This window comes from Schistocerca serialis, chromosome 6, assembly GCF_023864345.2.
Source record: "Schistocerca serialis cubense isolate TAMUIC-IGC-003099 chromosome 6, iqSchSeri2.2, whole genome shotgun sequence".
Taxonomy (NCBI): domain Eukaryota; kingdom Metazoa; phylum Arthropoda; class Insecta; order Orthoptera; family Acrididae; genus Schistocerca; species Schistocerca serialis.
Window position 1 is genome coordinate 170,407,400 of NC_064643.1, and position 21,070 is coordinate 170,428,469.

At 40.8% G+C, this 21,070-nt stretch overlaps 1 protein-coding gene across 1 annotated transcript in view; it reads left to right on the forward strand.

Moving 5' to 3' along the window:
- LOC126484718 (juvenile hormone esterase-like) overlaps positions 1-21,070 on the forward strand; it is a 362,359-nt gene that overhangs the window by 194,243 nt on the left and 147,046 nt on the right. Inside the window, exon 4 of the mRNA XM_050108314.1 lies at positions 12,392-12,577. Coding sequence (XP_049964271.1) covers positions 12,392-12,577 — 186 coding nt within the window. The remainder of the gene's footprint in view (positions 1-12,391; positions 12,578-21,070) is intronic.

Genomic DNA, 21,070 nt, shown 5'->3' on the forward strand with positions numbered 1-21,070 from the left:
AAGCAGAATGCAGTATCACTTGCCCTTAAATGTTACGTAGCTGGTTTATTCCCGGTATCAAATGGATACTCTTAAAATGTCAGCACAACATATACGAAAAGAATCCGTCTGTACTAGGGATGTAGTGACATTCTAAATATACAGGGCGCTATGCGGACAAACACACGACGTCCCGAGAACACGTGACCAGGCCGGCAATGTATGTTGACAACACAAAATCTCTTCTGCGCATGTGAATGTCCACTCCAGAGATATTTACTCTGTGGTTGCTCCTCAACATCAATGATGACAAAAGGCGAAGGGCGTGTGCGTGAATTCTGAAAAACCGGACACCAGTCCTTTGGAATTTGACATTCCTAAGTTTGGTCTATCATACCAATATTTTCATCACATTCGAGGTACAAATGACCTCTTATGTGGAATGTCATCTTTACATAGTCCAATCGTTTTTCTGTATGGACCAGATGGTGAAGGAATCTGAACACAGTGGCATCCTTGTTTTGCCCTCCGCAGAAGTCACAGGAGATCTCCAGATGTCTGACTCCTGGGTTTAGAAAATTATGCACAAAATGATGAAGAAACGTTGAAACTTAGTTTGCTCCTTTTGGGCCTGTGCTCTCTGGATACATGTAAAAATACCTGTCTCTTGTTGCCAAAACTTGGACATTGAATATAAATACAGAAAGCTGTCGTTTATAATAAACTTCATTTGTCTTTATATTTGGACAAGGAAAGTTTTTGCTATAGTCCATCGTATTTGCAACCTTTGATGGATTTTTTTTGTTGTGGATTGGCAGGAGCCAACCCACGGGGTTTTGAGGAAGCCGAAAGGCACGCGTTTAAGCTCACGCAGGCTGGCGTGAGGTCTGGAACAGGACAAGGTAGTTAAACTTCAGAAAAAAGGTGGTACTTGGTGGAATACTTAACTTTAATCCATTAATGTTGAACGTAGCTCTTGTCTGTACATTCTTTACAATATCAATAGCAACTGATAATGGCGCCTTGCTAGGTCGTAGCAAATGACGTATCTGAAGGCTATACTAACTATCGTCTCGGCAAATGAGAGCGTATTTTGTCAGTGAACCATCGCTAGCAAAGTCGGTTGTACAACTGGGACGAGTGCTAGGAAGTCTCTCTAGACCTGCCGTGTGGCGGCGCTCGGTCTGCAATCTCTGATAGTGGCGACACGCGTGTCCGACGTATACTAACGGACCGCGGCCGATTTAAAGGCTACCACCTAGCAAGTGTGGTGTCTGGCGGTGACACCACATTTTTGACATTCCACCTTTGCCTTTTTTTCCTGTCATAAAACACTTTTTGTTTTCTGAGATGCAATTCATGGGCTATTTCATTGCATCGAAGTTCGGAATGAAGCATTACTTTATTTTCAACAGATGATGTTAAAGTCAGTTCCTTCTCCAAATTTTTCTTCTTGGCTAGATACTTATCACAGGAGCCACAAGTATCAAATCGTGGATATCCAAAACTTATATTGAAATCTGAATTGAATATAGTGTGGTATGTTTCATACGACACATTCTGATTCTGAGACTTCTCCATGAACATATGGAACATTTTTTTAATATTCAAAGACTCTGGTAGGTAAATTTTTTCTGTCTTAGTCAAACTGTAGTGGCTGTTGCGACCTTTAAATGATTTAATGTGCCCTCTTATTATTGCACGTGTTTCATCTTTCAAAGCCTGTGGGCGGGATCTGCGTTTCCCTCGGCCGTGTCGTAGAGGTTGGTCTCCAGATTTAAGTTTCTTCAGTAAATGATCTACCTTACCCCTCTTTATTCCATGTAACATAAATGCTTGCTTGCACAGATGTACTTCTTGGATACTTCCATTAATGGTAATACAAACACTAAATTTATATGATGGATCACGAAACTTTGCTTCCTGCTCTTCTCTTCTAGGACGCATGCGCTGTACAGGGACCGCTGTGATTAAACCACTTAAATAGAGGTTTATTTCATCATGATTTTGAAAGTGGTTCATGTTATTAATAATGTTCCTTTCATTTTCATCACTGACAATATCAAAACAATTGTTTTTGCACTTGCACTTGGACCTACTGATAACAAACAGACCCGAACTTTTCGACTCTGTAAGCGCAGAACAGGGAATCAGTGATCATAAGGCCGTTGCAGCATCCCTGAATGTGGAAGTAAATAGGAATACAAAAAAAGGGACGAAGGTTTATCTGTTTAGCAAGAGTAATAGAAGGCAGATTTCAGACTACCTAACAGATCAAAACGAAAATTTCTGTTCCGACACTGACAATGTTGAGTGTCTATGTTCAAAGCACTCGTAAAATGCGTTTTAGACAGTTACGTGCCGAGTAAAACTGTGATGGACGGGAAAAACCCACCGTGGTTCAACAACAAAGTTAGGAAACTACTGCGAAAGGAGAGAGCTTCACTGCAAGTTTAAACGCAGCTAAAACCTCTCAGACAAACAGAAGCTAAAAGATGTCAAAGTTAGCATAAGGAGGGCTATGCGTGAAGCTTTCAGTGAATTCGAAAGTACAATTCTATGTACCGACTTGACAGAAAATCCTAGGAAGTTCTGGTCTTACGTTAAATCAGTAAGAGGGTCGAAACAGCGTATCCAGACACTCCGGGATGATGATGGCATTGAAACAGAGTATGAAACGCGTAAAGCTGAAATACTAAACACCTTTTTCCAAAGCTGTTTCACAGACGAAGACCGCACTGCAGTTCCTTCTCTAAATCCTCGCACAAACGAAAAAATGGCTGACATCGAAATAAGTGTCCAAGGAATAGAAAAGCAACGGGAATCACTCAACAGAGGAAAGTCCACTGGACCTGACGGGATACCAGTTCGATTCTACACAGAGTACGCGAAAGAACTTGCCCCCCTTCTAACAGCCGTGTACCACAAGTCTCTAGAGGAACGGAAGGTTCCAAATGATTGGAAAAGAGCAAAGCCTTCAAGAAGGGTCGTCGAGCAGATGCGCAAAACTATAGACCTATATCTTTGACGTCGATCTGTTGTAGAATTTTAGAAAATGTTTTTTGCTCGCGTATCATGTCGTTTCTGGAAACCCAGAATCTAATCTGTAGGAATCAACATGGATTCCGGAAACAGCGATCGTGTGAAACCCAAGTCGCATTATTTGTTTTTGAGACCCAGAAAATATTAGATACAGGCTCCCAGGTAGATGCTATTTTCCTTGACTTCCGGAAGGCTTTCGATACAGTTCCGCACTGTCGCCTGATAAACAAAGTAAGAGCCTACGGAATATCAGACCAGCTGTGTGGCTGCATTGAAGAGTTTTTAGCAAACGGAACACAGCATATTGTTCTCAATGGAGAGACGTCTACAGACGTTAAAGTAACCTCTGGCGTGCCACAGGGGAGTGTTATGGGACCATTGCTTTTCACAGTATATATAAATGACCTAGTAGATAGTGTCGGAAGTTCCATGCGGCTTTTCGCGGATGATGCTGCAGTATACAGAGAAGTTGCAGCATTAGAAAATTGTAGCGAAATGCAGGAAGATCTGCAGCGGATAGGCACTTGGTGCAGGGAGTGACAACTGACCCTTAACATAGACAAATGTAATGTATTGCGAATACATAGAAAGAAGGATCCTTTATTGTATGATTATATGATAGCGGAACAAACACTGGTCTGGTAGCAGTAAAATATCTGGGAGTATGCGCGCGGAACGATTTGAAGTGGAATGATCATATAAAATTAATCGTTGGTAAGGCGGGTACCAGGTTCAGATTCATTGGGAGAGTCCTTAGAAAATGTAGTCCATCAACGAAGGAGGTGGCTTACAAAACACTCGTTCGACCTATACTTGAGTATTGCTCATCGGTGTGGGATCCGTACCAGATCGGGTTGACGGAGGAGACAGAGAAGATCCAAAGTAGAGCGGCGCGTTTCGTCACAGGGTTATTTGGTAAGCGTGACAGCGTTACGGAGATGTTTAGCAAACTCAGATGGCAGACTCTGCAAGACAGGCGCTCCGCATCGCGGTGTAGCTTGCTGTCCAGGTTTCGAGAAGGTGCGTTTCTGGATGAGGTATCGAATATATTGCTTCCCCTACTTATAGGAGGAGATCACGAATGTAGAATTAGAGAGATTCGAGCGCGCACGGAGGCTTTCGGCAGTCGTTCTTCCCGCGAACCATACGCGACTGGAGCAGAAATGGCTGGGTGTTGTGTGCTGTCCTTAGGTTAGTTAGGTTTAAGTAGTTCTAAGTTCTAGGGGACTTATGACCACAGCAGTTGAGTCCCATAGTGCTCAGAGCCATTTGAACCATTTGGAGCAGAAAAGGGAGGTAATGACAGTGGCACGTAAAGTGCCCTCCGCCACGCACCGTTGGGTGGCTTGCGGAGTATAAATGTAGATGTAGATGTAAAACAATAGTATAGATGGTTCTCCTGTTTCATGTGACTGCAATCTTAAACGTTTGGAGGCATCTCTAACGTGACCATACTTCTTCCTTTTCTTTGTCAGCTTCTTTGATGACGTTCTATAGTTTTATTCACAAGTAGATGAGTCACTGTCTTCTTTATTCATTTTCCACTGACAGAATAAATACTATATCTAACTTGCTTCACAAACTCCACAAAACTAACAACAATGGTCAACTTATACACAACAATGACTGTGGCAACAATGATAATAGAACGATAACTTTAGTGGAAACAGATCTGCGCGGGCTGGGAATCATTAAGTGATAAAATTTTATCGTTGCATTCTCTGGACTTGTCAGGATATTACCCTCTTTTGCGTGGACTTATAATGTCTTTCGCGTGCACATGCTTACAAGATATCACAATATCTCTTGACTCATCAGGTTTTTGACCAGTTCTGTAAAACCAGCTAAAACTGCACTGGCTTGTCTATTAAATTATGAAACAAAACAGAAATTTTGGAATTTTGGACTTATCAGGTTTTCCCCTGGACTCTTCAAATTATACCAAGAAAAATGCGTTTTTGGTGGATCCTCAGTGCGTCGTTGCCTTCAAATGGCATACTCTCATAACACGGAAGTTACAATAATACTTAGGCCACGAATAAGATGTTTCCTCACTATTTTTTTGCTACGAATCACACAGTTACCAACGGGTTTTCGAGTGATTCTCAATTTGCTGGTGCTCAGAAACGGCATATATACGTATAGGCTTGAAATGAATGCCAATATGGCGCCTCACAACTCTGTGCTGAAAGGGAATGGCGTGCATGTGACGTAGGTGGCGTTGTGCCATCTCATTGGTCAACGCTCAGACACACGCTCAGAATATCTGACCTGCTAGATATTGTCCTGCAAGTGCTATTCCACGCTATGACGTCAGAAACTCGGCACGCTCAACGCTCAACGTTCGGATGCACAGTCCGTGTGCCACAGCGTAACACTTATTTTTGAACTTGGAAGATGCTTTAGCTTGTTTTAGTTCTTCTTCTCAGCAAATGTTGGCACTCCTCAGATCCGAAGTCCCATTGATTACAAGGCATAACGATGGGTTCCTTGTCTGAGTAACCAAAAGCACAAGTTCCCATATTAAGAAAAATGATTCCCTTAATTATTAAATGAACATCTTCCCCTATTACTATGAGGGCTTGTCCCTTTATTAGTTCGAGAACTAATCATCTTATTTGTAGAAAAGATTTTCCTCTTATTGTGAAGAGAACTAATATTATTATTAAGAAAACTTGTCCCCTTGTTACTGAGAGAACTAGTTTCATTGTTATTAAGACAACTGATCTCCATACTACCAAGGAAATGGCTCACTTACCATAAGAAAAATGGTCGTCTCATTATTAATAGAACTGGGTCATTTTATAGCGAGGAAAATTTGGTCCTTATTATCAAGAAACTTTATCACCTAGATATGAACAAATTTTATCGCCTTATTGTTAAAAGTGTTAGTTCTCTTATTATTAAGGAAACAGGCATCATGATTATTAACAGAACTGCTTCCGTGATTGAGGTTTTTTTGGATAATTATTTATTGTTTTCTTTACATTTATGCCATCTATGTTGAATGCCTTGTGTAAGCTCATATAAAACCAGAAACCATGTCCAGTTTCGCACGGCTAGCGCTTAGTATCTGCGGCCACGTGACAACTTTATTATACGTTGTCATATACACAAATCTTGCTCCTGTATGAGTGTATGTGTTAATGAAAATCGTATCAAAGTCCCTACATTAGTTAGTGAGATTAGCCTTCACACACAGGCAGAAAAACGCGGCAGGATGCTTTTACGTATAGACAGTGCATATGTATATTGTCTATTGTATAAGTGCTATGTCCAGAGAAATTTATATGAATGTTCTACAATTATTCAGAGAAAAAAAATAAGTTTTGGAAAGCCTTGTATATAAATAGTGTTGTGGGAGGACGAACAAATCAATAAACGACAGTGTGAGGGCGTAGTAGATTTGGTTGATAATCTATAAAAGATTGCCCATTCACTTACGTATAAATTGAGTGTGCTATCTTATATGAATGAAAACACTATCTGCAAACATTTGATTTGAACACCCCACCATAAACGGTTCTACATATACCGGTAATGGATTTCCAGAAACTGCTATATCGATCCTTTAGTCATTTAGCTTCATCGATAATTTCAACGACGAGTTAGAAAGTATTCAAGAAAGAAGAATCGTTACACCACAGAGATTGCAGCGTCACTCGCCGTCTTCTTACGTCATGACGTGAGCAAAACTTAAATTACGTACAACTTTGACCACAGAAAAGAAAAACAGCAGAAGCGAATCAAAAGAAAAGTAGGTACCGTGTGCATTCGAAGTGTAACAAGAATTTCTATTTTGAACCACTATGCAGTTTACAGACTTCCCTTTCATATTTAATGAAACGGATCACCTTAGTAGCATTCTCGCATATGAAATTAATTGAATAGTTGTTATGCTTACGCAGCCGTGCGATCGGTCATGTGTTTAAAAACAGTTAACCTTGACAGCTGCGAATCTGCTGTTACATCACGCGACAGCGCACGTGCAGACACTAGCGAACACATCCTTTCCTGCACTAGCACTTTACAGCTTTCGTATCCGACGCTACGTGTTCATAGCCGAGAGTGCGGCGCGTCTGTGGAGCACCACGGTCAGTCCTCTCAGATGCTAACGGACTGGTTTCTCGCACCCGTTGTATGTGATGGACTGAGGTGATACGGAAAATGTTCTCGATACATTCGTTGAGGAGCTCTATCATTACGTACTGTATCGTAAAGCTGGAGATTTGAAAGCCATTCGATCTTCTGTCATTTTATATTCAGACGGTACATTTCCCGACGGGGGTTCCTTATCCAAACTTTATCTACTAACAAGGGGACCGCGTCTACTCGTCACTACAGATTTCGTTCGAATTTATGGTATATGTAGGGGTTTGGCTAGAAATGAAAGTGGCTGAAGTGGGAGCGTGAAATGGACAAAGGTTTACAAAAAGTAGCTTTTGTGGCGCGGGTCGGCGAGGCATGAGGCATTTATTTATGGTAGTGAAGGTCCCACTTTGCGGGAAGAGTACAGATCAGTATTCCGAGGGACGTGGGGTCTATGCCCTATAGGGAATTTGTTTGTAATTTTTACATTAATAACACTGCAAATAATCATCAGTACATCGTGTTCATTAAAATTTTAGTGAAAGGGATGAAAAGGAAAGCGAAAGGAAAATTCGAGACTGCAAATAAACTGCCAGTAAGGGAATGCAAAGCATACGCGCTCTATTACTTTACAGTTAATGTTTCACACGTGCTGAAGTGACATTCATTGCACAGTTTGGCAGTGAATCACGCATAAAGCATCATTTCGCTAAATACTACCGTCCGTAACTGGTGTGCAATGGAACGTACTTTGATAAAATAATAATTATAATTATATGGTGATGTTAAGAGTACAAATAGATGTACAAATTAATTCACAGTATGAAAGTAAAATGACTCGTTCCACATCATGACGATATATCGTGCAAAATGATTCACAGAACATGAATGTAACTAACTAACTAACTACGGTCTTCTCGGGATTTCTTTTTCTCTCTCGATGAGATAAAATCAGTTTGTAAGCTTCTTGGTCAAATGTTTATGAGACAATACAAATGCGCGTCGCTGGGTCACATAAACTGCTGAGGGCATCTCGATGCCGAAAATGGAAAGGCATAAGACTAACGGCATACGACGTCCTTAACGCTTTGAGTTATTTGCAGTTTCCTCGTGCGAGGGCTGTTGAAATAATATCGATACATTTGGCAAGATGTATCGATATATACCGCGATGTAACACCCGCAAATACTCCCATAGATTTTTCTTACAAAAATACCGATATACACAGGCGATACTTTTTCTCGATATATCGAGATCAAAATGGCAATATAGAGTGTCGACAATTTATTTTATATTTTTTCAGAATTTTAAGTTTTTCTTCTGAAGCTGAAGTAGAACATAATTTTACTTCCGCTGTGTGAAGGAGTCTTACTACTTTTTGAGCTTTCATCACGTCCAATCTCTCTCTTTTGACTGTGTGAAGCAAGTATATGTGGCCATAAAGAAGCAGAAATGCGAGCAACTAATGTGCTATTTCTTCACATCGGCATCCTTCGAAAAAAAAAAAAAAAAAAAAAAAAAAACTGGTTCAAATGGCTCTGAGCACTATGCGACTTAACATCTGAGGTCATCAGTCCCCTAGAACTTAGAACTACTTAAACCTAACTAACCTAAGGACATCACACACACCATGCCCGAGGCAGGATTCGAGCCTGCGACCGTAGCGGTCGCGCGGTTCCAGACTGAAGCGCCAAGAACCGCTCGGCCACACTGGCCGGCCCTTCGAAAACAGTTGCTGAAAATGATGAGAAGACTCGTCTTCCCGGTTGGTGGAGACGTGTGAGGGGAAATACTGACGTAGTCGGCGCTCGGTGCCACCAACAGAAACTGCAACTTTTAGCTTCAGTAAGCAATGTTGACATTACAACTGCTAGGTCGTTGGAGATGGCACAAAAGGAAAAAAACACGGAAGTCGACATCAAGTCGTCCGGATAAATCCGATATCTGACGAAATCGGACGATGGACCCATCGGACACGTTTTATTGTGCCACTTACATGCAGTTAAGATCGTTAGCAAAGAGGTTATCGTCAAGCGTGAACATGCATTGTTTTCTTTTCAGTTCTAGGCGCTTCAGTCCGGAACCGCGCGACTGCTACGGTCGCAGGTTCGAATCCTGCCCCAGGCGACTGCTACGGTCGCAGGTTCGAATCCTGCCTCGGCCATGGATGTGTGTGATGTCCTTAGGTTAGTTACGCTTGAGTATTTTTAAGTTCTAGGGGACTGATGACGTCGGATGTTAAGTCCCGTAGTGCTCAGAGCTATTTGAACCATTTTTTGAACCTGCCTCGGGCATGGATGTGTATGATGTCCTTAGGTTAGTTAGGTTTAAGGATTTCTAAGTTCTAGCGGACTGATGACCTCAGATGTTAGCCGGCCGGAGTGGCCGAGCGGTTCTAGGCGCTACAGTTTGGAACCGCGCGACTGCTACGGTCGCAGGTTCGAATCCTGCCTCGGGCATGGATGTATGTGATGTGCTTAGGTTAGTTAGGTTTAAGTAGTTCTAAGTTCTAGGGGACTGATGACCACGAGTTAACTCCCATAGTGCTCAGAGCCATTTGAACCATTTGAACCTCAGATGTTAAGTCCCATAGTGCTCAGAGCCATTTGAACCTTTCAGTTCTTGCTGGAAGGGGGATAGGCAGCCTGCTAGCTTGTTGATGTACTGAATATCTAATAATAAATCAATACTTAATACTTAAATATACAGCTCTAAAACCGGAAATATGTTTACAATGTGCAGCCGATATTGTTATAGGCAGGAACGTTGAAACTTTTTCCGTCGACATGTCGATAATTTTCCGATATATGGAGGGCCGATAGTGATATTTTTTAAATATCGAAATATCGGGCTCCCCATAGTTTGAAAATATCAACAGTCCTACCTCGTGCGCATGTAAGCATAATACTTAATCGGAGCCGGCCTGGGTGGCCGTGCGGTTCTAGGCGCTACAGTCTGGAACCGTGTGACCGCTACGGTCGCAGGTTCGAATCCTGCCTCGGGCATGGATGTGTGTGCTGTCCTTAGGTTAGTTAGGTTTAAGTAGTTCTAAGTTCTAGGGGACTGATGACCTCAGCAGTTAAGTCCCATAGTGCTCAGAGCCATTTGAACCATTTGAACTTAATCGGAAATTTATTTGCAAAATTTTCCTTTGTTCTTTGTTTTCACGTCTTTTATGTTAAAAAACACAGTACATTGAGCAGTATTTCGGTTTATCTGCAGTTTAAGTAACGCAAAAATTCAAAATAAAAAGTTCTGCCCAGGGACTAGAACCCACATCCTACGGATTACCAGTGTGCGCTCCTTCCACTGTGCTCTTTCCTTACCCGATCTGTGACCCATATGCTATATTTTGTGAACACTAGCGCATCTGTAATTCCCAGTTCTGTAAGTTTCATTTCTGACCGAGCCCTGAATCCATTATAAGTTTGGACGAACTCGGTGGTGACGAGCTGGTGCTCTCCACTTGTAAGTCCCAACTACAACTTCTAGAAGCCCGCACCAGAGACTGTGAAGCACCCTATGGCCGGTTGCACACATGGCGGATTTTTCCGCAGCAGTCAACTGACTGTCGCCGCCGATCCCGCAGTGGTGCACAGAAGGAAGTCAGAGCTTGCACATTAAGCGGAAGAAAAACCGAACGGTAAATCTGCCGTCGGCGGTAGCTGTGTGACAGCCAGCTGCCACTGGCGCCGACGGCAATTCTACCGCCACGGCCAAAGTAGTGGCGCACTTGACCAAATGCACGCTTACACACGTAGCAGTTTTCTACCGTCGACAGCTTTTTTGTTCAGTGTGAATAGAGTCGAGTCGTGGTGTTCACAGTTGTTAACTGGTTTCGTCTTTCAGATATGAGTAATCTAGACATACATAATGAAATTTTAATTTCATTAATTCAAGAAAGGCCTGTTCTGTGGGACAAAACCCTCGACATATACGAAGAGTGAGATGCTACCAGAAACGCTTGGCATGAAGTTTACAAGGGAATTCGTAGCGACTTTGATGTGTTGGACGAAAGGGAGAGGAATGATTTTCGTAAGTACATGCTTTCTCGCATATATATATATAGAAGGAACTAGATTTATAGATTCTACAAGTGACGGCGCTCACTCCTTGCAGTGTTACAGGATCTTCACATTGCAGGCTTTTCCTGACTTAATTATTTATTTATTTATTTTTATTATCGTGACAACCATGGCGGGCTATTATTAACAAATGTTTTATTTATAAAAACGAACATTACTGAAAAACAGTAACAATGTCCCATTTTTACAAAGTATTATTATTTTTGCAACTTACTTCTAGTAATACAATAACGAAAAATAAGTCGTGTACTGGAATACTTGTGTTCAATGTGAAGGCGGTCTATACCATCTCCAACAACAGACCAATCCACTGCCACCTCAACAACGTTTCACTGCTATCACTTCACAGTACACACAACCACCACATGTCCCACATTATGCCCCACCAACGATTCCCTCAGTTTCAACTCAAAATGCACTATGTACTCCAGTATCCCAGCCAGGGCGAACGCATTCTGCATTCAGAACTCTGGCTTTGTATCTCTCACAAGTTCTACATCTCCCAAATTACGACCCGCCATCGATTCCCTCGGTGTCTACCGTAGATGAACTGTCTACTCCACCTTCCCAACCCACAAAGCAAAAAAATCTGCAGCTGAACATCATGAAAATTTACCTGTGAGTGTTGAAGGAGATTTTGAAAGTAGTTCTTCATCAAACTCGAATTCGTCCACTACAATGGAAATCAATTTCTAGTACTATATTGTGTACTAATGTGTGTGTGTGTGTGTTTATTTAAAGTTTTGATAATGTAGGTATTTTGTATCTTTCTTCGGAATTTTATCAGTAAATACCGTTACTTTAAAACTAGTCTAAAAATGATTAGCCCAAATTTACCTCACTATTATTGCCAGCATTTCTACAGGCTGAATACAATTCCTCATTTTGGTATTTTTCCGCTGAGTAGTATCTTTCAACCGTCGATGGAGCCTGTCAAAGGTAGACTCCGACATTCTTAAGTAATTGAAGAATTTCGTGTCATCCTGCCTCAACTCTTCAAACAACGTGCTAATCTGCTGACGACGGAGATTTTACCGCCGTGTGTATAAACGTTAAAGTTCTGCGAGCGACGACGCTCAACTGACCGTAGCGGAAAAAATCCGTGTGTGCAACCGGCAAAATGTTCACATTTGTCAGTTTAATGCGTCACGTTGAGCAGACGATGTTGATGTGTCACGTGTGTGTTTGCACGGCAGGCTTCCTGACCACGGGCGACGCGGCGTGTCCCGGCAATATGGGCCTACGCGACGTGCTGGCGGCGCTACACTGGGTGCGTCGTAACATCGCCGCCTTCGGGGGCGACGCCGACAACGTGACCATCTTCGGCGAGAGCGCCGGCTCCATCATCTGCCACGGGCTGCTGCTCTCACCCGCCGCCGACGGTGAGCACTCTCTCTCTCTCTCTCTCTCTCTCTCTCCCTCTCCCTCTCCCTCCCTCTCTTCTTAGCTGTCATCGATCCCCATTGTGCATTAGTCTATTTTCATATGTTAAAAATATGGTTCGGATTGTTGTTACCGATTGATTATACTATTTAAATAGCATATACAGTCAATTTAACTGATGAAAGGAGAAAATATAAAAATGCAGTAAATGAAGCAGGCAAAAAGGAATACAAACAAAAATGAGATCGACAGGAAGTGCAAAATGGCTAAGTAGGGATTGCTAGAGGACAAGTGTAAGGATGTAGAGGCTTATCTAGATACTGCCCCAGATCACGTAAGAAACAGATTGCCCGATCGCTTGGTCTAGCAGGCAACCCTTGTCAGGAAACGGTCACCAGACGGCTACAGCGTCACAGCCTTACTTGTGGCACCAACCACTAGATGGCACTACGTTCTGTAAAATATCTGGCAACATCGTCCGAACGCATGCAGCTTTCCACTATTTGGCGTCTGTGAAGTACGGCCGTTTCTGACATACCGGTGGTAGTTGATCGAGTCGTCATGCCGAGGGCCTGCGAGTATATCAACTGTGGAAGGAGTAGAGGGACAAATCGTGAACTAAAAATGTTCACATTTCCCGTCAAAGATAAAGAAAGGTTACGAGAGTGGATTTTAAATTCAGGTAAATCAATACATTAGTTACGAGTAAGAATTAACAAAGAGCCCTAAGCATTCGATCCTATCTAAATTTTGTCGATCTTATATTCTGATATAACGTGGCAGCCCTTCCTGCATTAGAATCATATCATACAATTTTTAAATGAAATCTTTGCTACGATTTGGACTTTTTTAAACTGTTTATTCACTTCACTATCGTAATTTTGGCTGTAGAGGCATTTTTGTGTGCAATGTGAAAACTGAAACCAATATAATACATGGATAACAAAATGCAAAGCATAGTGTGGTAACATTTGGTAAACAATTTAAGAAGCGTTACCTGACAAGACCTTTCCCTTGGTACTTGAATATGGCTCTAGAGCTGTAATCGCAATTGTGAAATAAATGAATAATAGCTGTCATCTAACTGGTAGGCCATCGGTCCCTCTAAATCCTGGTATATACTAGAGCGAACAAAGTGAACGAGTGTAAAACCTCGTTTACACTGCTGCAAACGAGTATTCATAGATAATTCGCCGATGTTCACTGCCATTCGTTTATATTTGTGAACAAGCGTTTATACTGGAATGAAGGGAGGAGAATAGAAGAGAACGAGCATATCATGCAAACTATAGACGCTGCCTATTTTAATTTTTTTTATCTGTGCGCTAAGAATCCTCACACAGCTTTCACTCGAAAACACTACTACTTATAGTAACAGGTCTGCGCGAGTGCGGATATCCCCAGTAATAACTGTGTTGCAGATAAAAGCGTACGTGATCTGGGATACTACCTACAGGAAAATTAATGAGACCTTTGGAGAAAAGAGAACCTCTTATATGAATATCAAGAGCTCAGATGGAAACCCAGTTCTAAGCAAAGAAGGGAAAGCAGAAAGGTGGAAGGCGTATACAGAGGGTCTATACAAGGGCTATTTACTTGAGGACAATGTTATGGAAATGGAAGAGGATGTAGATGAAGATGAAATGGGAGATACGATACTGCGTGAAGAGTTTGACAGAGCACTGAAAGACCTGAGCTGAAATAAGGCCCCAGGAGTAGACAGCATACCATTAGAACTACTGACGGCCTTGGGAGAGCCAGTCGTAACAAAACTCTACCATCTGGTGAGCAAGATGTATGAGGCAGGCCAAATGTCCTCAGACTTCAAGAAGAATATAACAATTCCAATCCCAAAGAAAGCAGGTGTTTTGAAAGATGTGAAAATTACCAAACTATCAGTTTAATAAGCCACATCTGCAAAATACCAACGCGAATTCTTTACAGACGAATGGAAAAACTGGTAGAAGCCGACCTCGGGGAAGATCAGTTTGGATTCCGTAGAAATATTGGAACACGTGAGGCAATACTGAGCTGACGACATAATTAATCATTTAAGACAATTTCCAGAAACAATCATATACCCTGTTGTGGGGTGTTTCTAAAAACAGCATTTTTACTTGTATTAGGGGTCATTAAGAGTCACATAAAATTGCCTTGATAACGGATACCCCCTTTATTAAATGAATAAGCCCCAAAAATTAATACCGTTAAGCGATCTGACTGCCTTTCAGCTATGATTCGATGCTGACATACATACTTATCACAGCGGATATTCTTCGTTGTCTGAAATGATTTATAACTGTTAACAGAGCAAATATCTCATCTCAATCTAAACATGGATCCCATAAGCATCACCTACATTATGCCTAGTTAGGCAAGACATGTACCACACTTGTGGATTCAGTTATACATTATAACACCCCACTGTTGGCATCTGGTAATACAACATTCCCACAAAACATTGTATCAGTACAGCAAAACAGCTGATGGTCTCGAATTCTTGAGGCAAACTAACTTGTGGAATTTGAAAACAGTTTATTAAAGTAATAGATATATTTTTTGTCTGTACAATTTGTACGACATGAAAAGCGCTTCTCATCGTCCTGCGCAAGGCATGATTAGTCACTGCCACCATCATGAAGAAGCATATTTTCATAGTGTCCTTGTTTTCTTACAAATCAATTTATTTTTTGAGGCGGTCCATCTTGAGCGAAACACAAGTTTATCTTTCCTTCTGTTTCCCAGACATCTTTCGCTGATGTTTCAGCATCGTCAATGAGCTTTTATTTTCTTTCTATTAAAAAGGAAAAATGCTCTTTAGTACTTGTATACACATAAATTTGGTGTTCTTAAAACAATATTTATAGATTTGAAAAACAGTTTTGTATATTTACCTTGTTACCACATGCTGTGGTTTTCCTGAGTTTTATGTTCTTTATTGCGCGTGTTTTGTTTCACAGTTAGTCATCTGCAACTTACCGAATCTAATGTAGAAAAATTATTTAATTGGAAATTTTACGACTGGGAATGTTATGGTTAGACCTAACATTAATCAATTCTATCTGGAAGACTGTGTGTGTGTGTGTGTAAGAAACTGAAGGTTTGCGGGTTTTGTTTAATTACTCAGTTTTGATGCGTGTCTGGCGGGGGGGACGTGTTTGTGAGGGTTTGTGGGTGTGATTATTGGTTGGTGGTGTCTGATATTTCTCTCAGGTCAGAGAACAGACGTCCGTTGCAGAATGCTGTGTATTCATTTATTATTTGTTCTCCTTCAGATGTGGTTCTTTGTATTTGATAGTTTTCTTCAATTATTGGCTTTTGTGGGGGGGTCTGTTTCTGCATTCGAGATTTTTCAAGTCAGTTTTGATGTCTGTTGGGCTGTGTCTCACGTCCATAAGGCATTCAGCAAATATAGAATGACAGATTTTACTTTTTAATGCTCTTTTGCGTTCTGTGTATCTGGTATTAAAGTTTCTGCTTGTCTGTTCTATATAAATAGACTTGCAGTCTTGGCATGTCAGATGGTTAATACCAGACATGACTTTTTTCTGTGTTTGTATTGATTGTCTTTAGTTTTCTCTGTATTGAATTATGTCCTGTAGGCTATTTTCAAGCCCTTGTATTTGGGCATGTAGTCTATCCTATGGGCTGCTTTACTGTCGTTGTTGCTGTTGTAATTGTAATTGCAGTTGTAATTTTATTTATCCTGTATATCATACATTGTGTGCAGAGAAGCACATTATGATACAGGACAAGTCAAGAATGGAGATAAGATGATACATGGTTAAAATGATTATGACAGTGATATTATAATCATATAAATGTTCATATAATACATATGTAATGCCAAGAAACAAAAAAGCATGTAGGTGGATATCTTGTAAAAAATTTAGAAATGCACAATATTTCTAAAAAAATTCAGAAATGCACAATATTTATACATAAGTTCACATAATTAAGGGAAAGAAACATATAACCAAATAACATGGAAATACAAGAGTACTATATACATTTAAAATTCGTTTCTAAAGTAAAACAGTAAATGTTACACACTTCTGTATTAAAGTGTTCAAGTATACACAAGAAGTATATAACATGGACAGAAGAAGTAACATGGAAATTCAAAAGTATACATAAAAAAATCAAATAACATGGAAATACAAAAGTACCATATACACTTAAATTCATTACTAAACGTAGAAAGACAGTAGAGGTACCACACTTCTGTATTAAGGAGTTCGAGTTTGCATACAAAGTACAGATCATGGACAGAACAAATAACATGAAAATTCAAAAGAATAAATTAAAAATACAGTAGAAATGAAAAACTTACTTCTGTACTACAAAGTTTAGGATTGCATAGAAATGAATAGAGCATGGACAGAAAAAGTAGCAATTTATACAGAGTTACATTATTTATATAAGAAGACGAGCTTTAACGGGAAATTAGAATTTTGTGTCAAGAAACTTATGAACGGAGTAAATACAGTGATTTAATAAAATTTGTTTTTGTTTTGTTCTCGTTTCCTTCAGATTATTAATTGTTTAGATCTCTGATGGGAGATGGTTGTAAATTTTTATGCCCACATATTCAACACTATCGACATATAGTGTGGTGCTGTGTGCTCTAATTTTTAACTGAGGTTAGTTTCTAGTGTCATGTGTGTGGCATTCTACATTTCTGTGTAGAGTTCCTAAATATTGTACTACAAAACAAACCAGTTCCATTATATTAAGGCAAGGCATTGGCAGGATTTTTAATGCCTTAAACAATGGTTTACAGTTCTGTTTTTTAATGCCATTAATCTGACCACTTGTTTTTGTAATAAGAAAATTGTATTGCGTTCAGAACTATGTCCCCATAAAACTAGACTGTAGGTCATAATGGATTCAAACAGAGTATGGTATACGAGCTTCAAAATGTCAATTTTTGCTGAGTCTTTTTTATTGATCTCAGTCAGTAACACATTTCGCTGAGCTTCTTTGCAACTATCTCTACCTGAAGTTTCCAGTTTAGCGTACTACTGATAGTTAGTTGAAGCAATTTGGTGCTTTGAACACTGCAAATATGTACGTCTGCATTGAAGGGGATAGCTTTATGCCCTGTGTGAAAGTTCATGCTTACATTTTTCTGAGTGTTTATGAGCAGTCTGTTTGCCTCAGACCGATATTTTATATAATAGGTGGTTTCACTGACTATTTCTTGAAGCACATCTTCTGTGTTGGAAATTAAAATATTTGTATCATCAGCACACAAAAGAATTAGCACTATAGATGTTTTCTGGGAAGTCATTGATCAACAATGTGAAAAGGATTGGCCCAAGAACACACTGCTGTGGGACACCACACGTTGTATTTAGGATATCTGATCTGCAACAGGTAGAATCTTTGGGGTTTCTGATTTCTACATATTGTCTCCTTTCATGTAGATAGCTATTGGTACAGCTGTGGACAGTACCCCTGATTCCAAATTTCTCAAGTTTTGCGAAGAGTAGCTTATGGTCGACCGTCAAAGGCTTTGGATTGGTCAAGGAATATACCAACAACAGGCTGTTTATGACCAATTAGACTTGAGTAGTTCTTTAAAAACTGAGAGTGTACCATCTGCTTGTTGCTAAGGATGTTTCTTGTTCATGTGTGTTCTGTGCGTCTGTGGGTGATGAGCTGTTTATTTTTTTGTGTGCTAGGTGTCCCTTTTGTTTTTGTTTCCATTTTGTGATCCAGTTTCTCTATAATGTTTGTACTATATCCCTACTCTATAGCTGTTTGTTTGATTATCTGTAATTAGTTTTTGTAGTTGTCTTTACTGAGAGGAGTTTTGTCCAGTCTGTACTGCATTATTGGAAACCAGCTAGTTTGCACACAATCGAACGTTACCAGTATTTGTGTATGACTGTGCTGGTGGTGGGGGTGTCTTTTCTGAATATAGAGGGAATAGCAATACCAAATACTTACCTGTATTGTTTGGGTCTTACTATTGTTTCAAATATTTAGATTTTAAAGTGATTGAGGAAGATGTTGGCTAGAAATTCACTGATTGGTGACCCATGGGAAATCCACCTTTTTGTGAGTAGAACTGGTCGTCAAATGAGATAGTTTTGCTCTGTTATTAGTTTTAGAACGCCAGCTATTGCTTATATGTGTGGATTTGGGAATGTTTTTCTGTTGTTCTAATAGTTGTTTGATGATGTTGATAGTTTCAGTGGTGAGGATATTTACGTACATGGACATGACAAGAAATGATGTGTGTCTGGCTGTTTTGGGGATGCAGATGTCCTTGATGTTTTTGTATCAGCTCTTCAGTGCTGTGTATGCTTCTGTTGTTTGAGTATACATAATGTTTCTGTAGGTATGTGTGCATTTCTCTGGCTAGGTGATATGTGGATGTAATTCTGAAATTTTCAACTGGGCAAAATCGGAAAATTCTTCTTGTGGAGCTTTAGTAGGCTGTTCAGTGTGAGTGCCTTGGGATTCTTTTGTTTTAGCCATTTCACCTGGTTTTCCGCTGTCTGAAGCGCAGACATTAGAACCGTGAAGTGAAATAGATCTGGAAGGTTTCACGATTTGCAACTCTTTTTTGCACTGACAATTTTTTGTCGTTTGAAGGAGACTGCGGAAATTTGATGGCACTATTGTCACGTGTCTTTCTGCTGATATGCAGGAACCTCTACAATGTTGGTATCTCCAATCGATCGTACTTGACTGGAGGAACCAGCAGACAACTGCAATTATAAGTGGAGGTGGGGGTTATTTGACTGTGTTTGTGCTGAGAACTGAAGCAAATGAAGTAGCGAATGTAAGATGTTGTCTTTTCTCTAGGCCTGGTGGTGCCCACAACGAGGAATGCACTTTTGAAGGGACGTAGAAATGATTCCAGCGTAGAAAGCATTACCAAATTTGCTGCTCCTGCCTAGCTGGTAGAATCTCCATCTACATCTACATCCATACTCCGCAAGCCACCTGACGGTGTGTGGCTGAGAGTACCTTGAGTACCTCTATGGGTTCTCCCTTCTATTCCAGCCTCGTTAGTGGAAAGAAAGATAGGCGGTATGCCTCTGTGTGGACTCTAATCTCTCGTATTTTATCCTCGTGGTCTCTTCGCGAGATATACGTAGGAGGGAGCAATATACTGATTCACTCCTCGGTGAAGGTATGTTCTCGAAACTTCAACAAAAGCCCGTACAGAGCTACTGAGCGTCTCTCTTGCAGAGTCTTCCACTGGAGTTCGTGTGTGATCTCCGTAACGCTTTCGTGATTACTAAATAATCCTGTAACGAAGCGCGCAGCTCTCCGTTAGATCTTCTCTGTCTCTTCTATCAACCCTATCTGGTACGGATCCCACACCGGTGAGCAGTATTCAAGCAGTGGTCGAACAAGTGTACTGTAACCTACTTCCTTTGTTGTCGGACTCTATTTACTCAGGATTCTTCCAATGAATCTCAGTCTGGCATCTGCTTTACCGACGACTAATTTTATATGGTCATTCCATTTTAAATCACTCCTGATGCCTGCTCCCAGATAATTTATGGAATTAACTGCTTCCTGTTGCTGACCTGCTGTCATGTAGTTAAATGATGAAGGATATTTCTTTCTATGTATTCGCAGCACATTACACTTGTCTGCATTGAGATTCAGTTTTCATTCCCTGCACCATGCGTCAATTCGTTGCAGATCCTCCTGCATTTCAGTACAATTTTCCATTGCTACAACCTCTCGATATACTACAGCATCATCCACAAAAAGCCTCAGTGAACTTCCGATGTTATCCACTAGGTCATTTATATATACTGTGAATAGCAACGGCTCTACGACACTCCTCTGCGGCACACCTGTAATCACTCTTACTTCGGAAGACTTCTCCCCATTGAGAATGACATGCTGCGTTCTGTTGTCTAGGAACTCTTCAATCCAATCACACAATTGGTCTGATAGTCCATATGCTCTCACTTTGTTCATTAAACGACTGTGGGGAACTGTATCGAACGCCTTGCGGAAGTCAAGATACACGGTATCTACCTGGGAACCCGTGTCTCGTGGACGAATAGCGCGAGCTGGGTTTCACACGATCGTCTTTTTCGAAACCCGTGTTGATTCCTACAGAGTAGATTTCTAGTCTCCAGGAAAGTCATTACAGTCGAACATAATACGTGTTCCAAAATTCTACAACTGATCGACTTTAGAGATATAGGTATATACACTCCTGGAAATTGAAATATGAACACCGTGAATTCATTGTCCCAGGAAGGAGAAACTTTATTGACACATTCCTGGGGTCAGATACATCACATGATCACACTGACAGAACCACAGGCACATAGACACAGGCAACAGAGCATGCACAATGTCGGCACTAGTACAGTGTATATCCACCTTTCGCAGCAATGCAGGCTGCTATTCTCCCATGGAGACGATCGTAGAGATGCTGGATGTAGTCCTGTGGAACGGCTTGCCATGCCATTTCCACCTGGCGCCTCAGTTGAACCAGCGTTCGT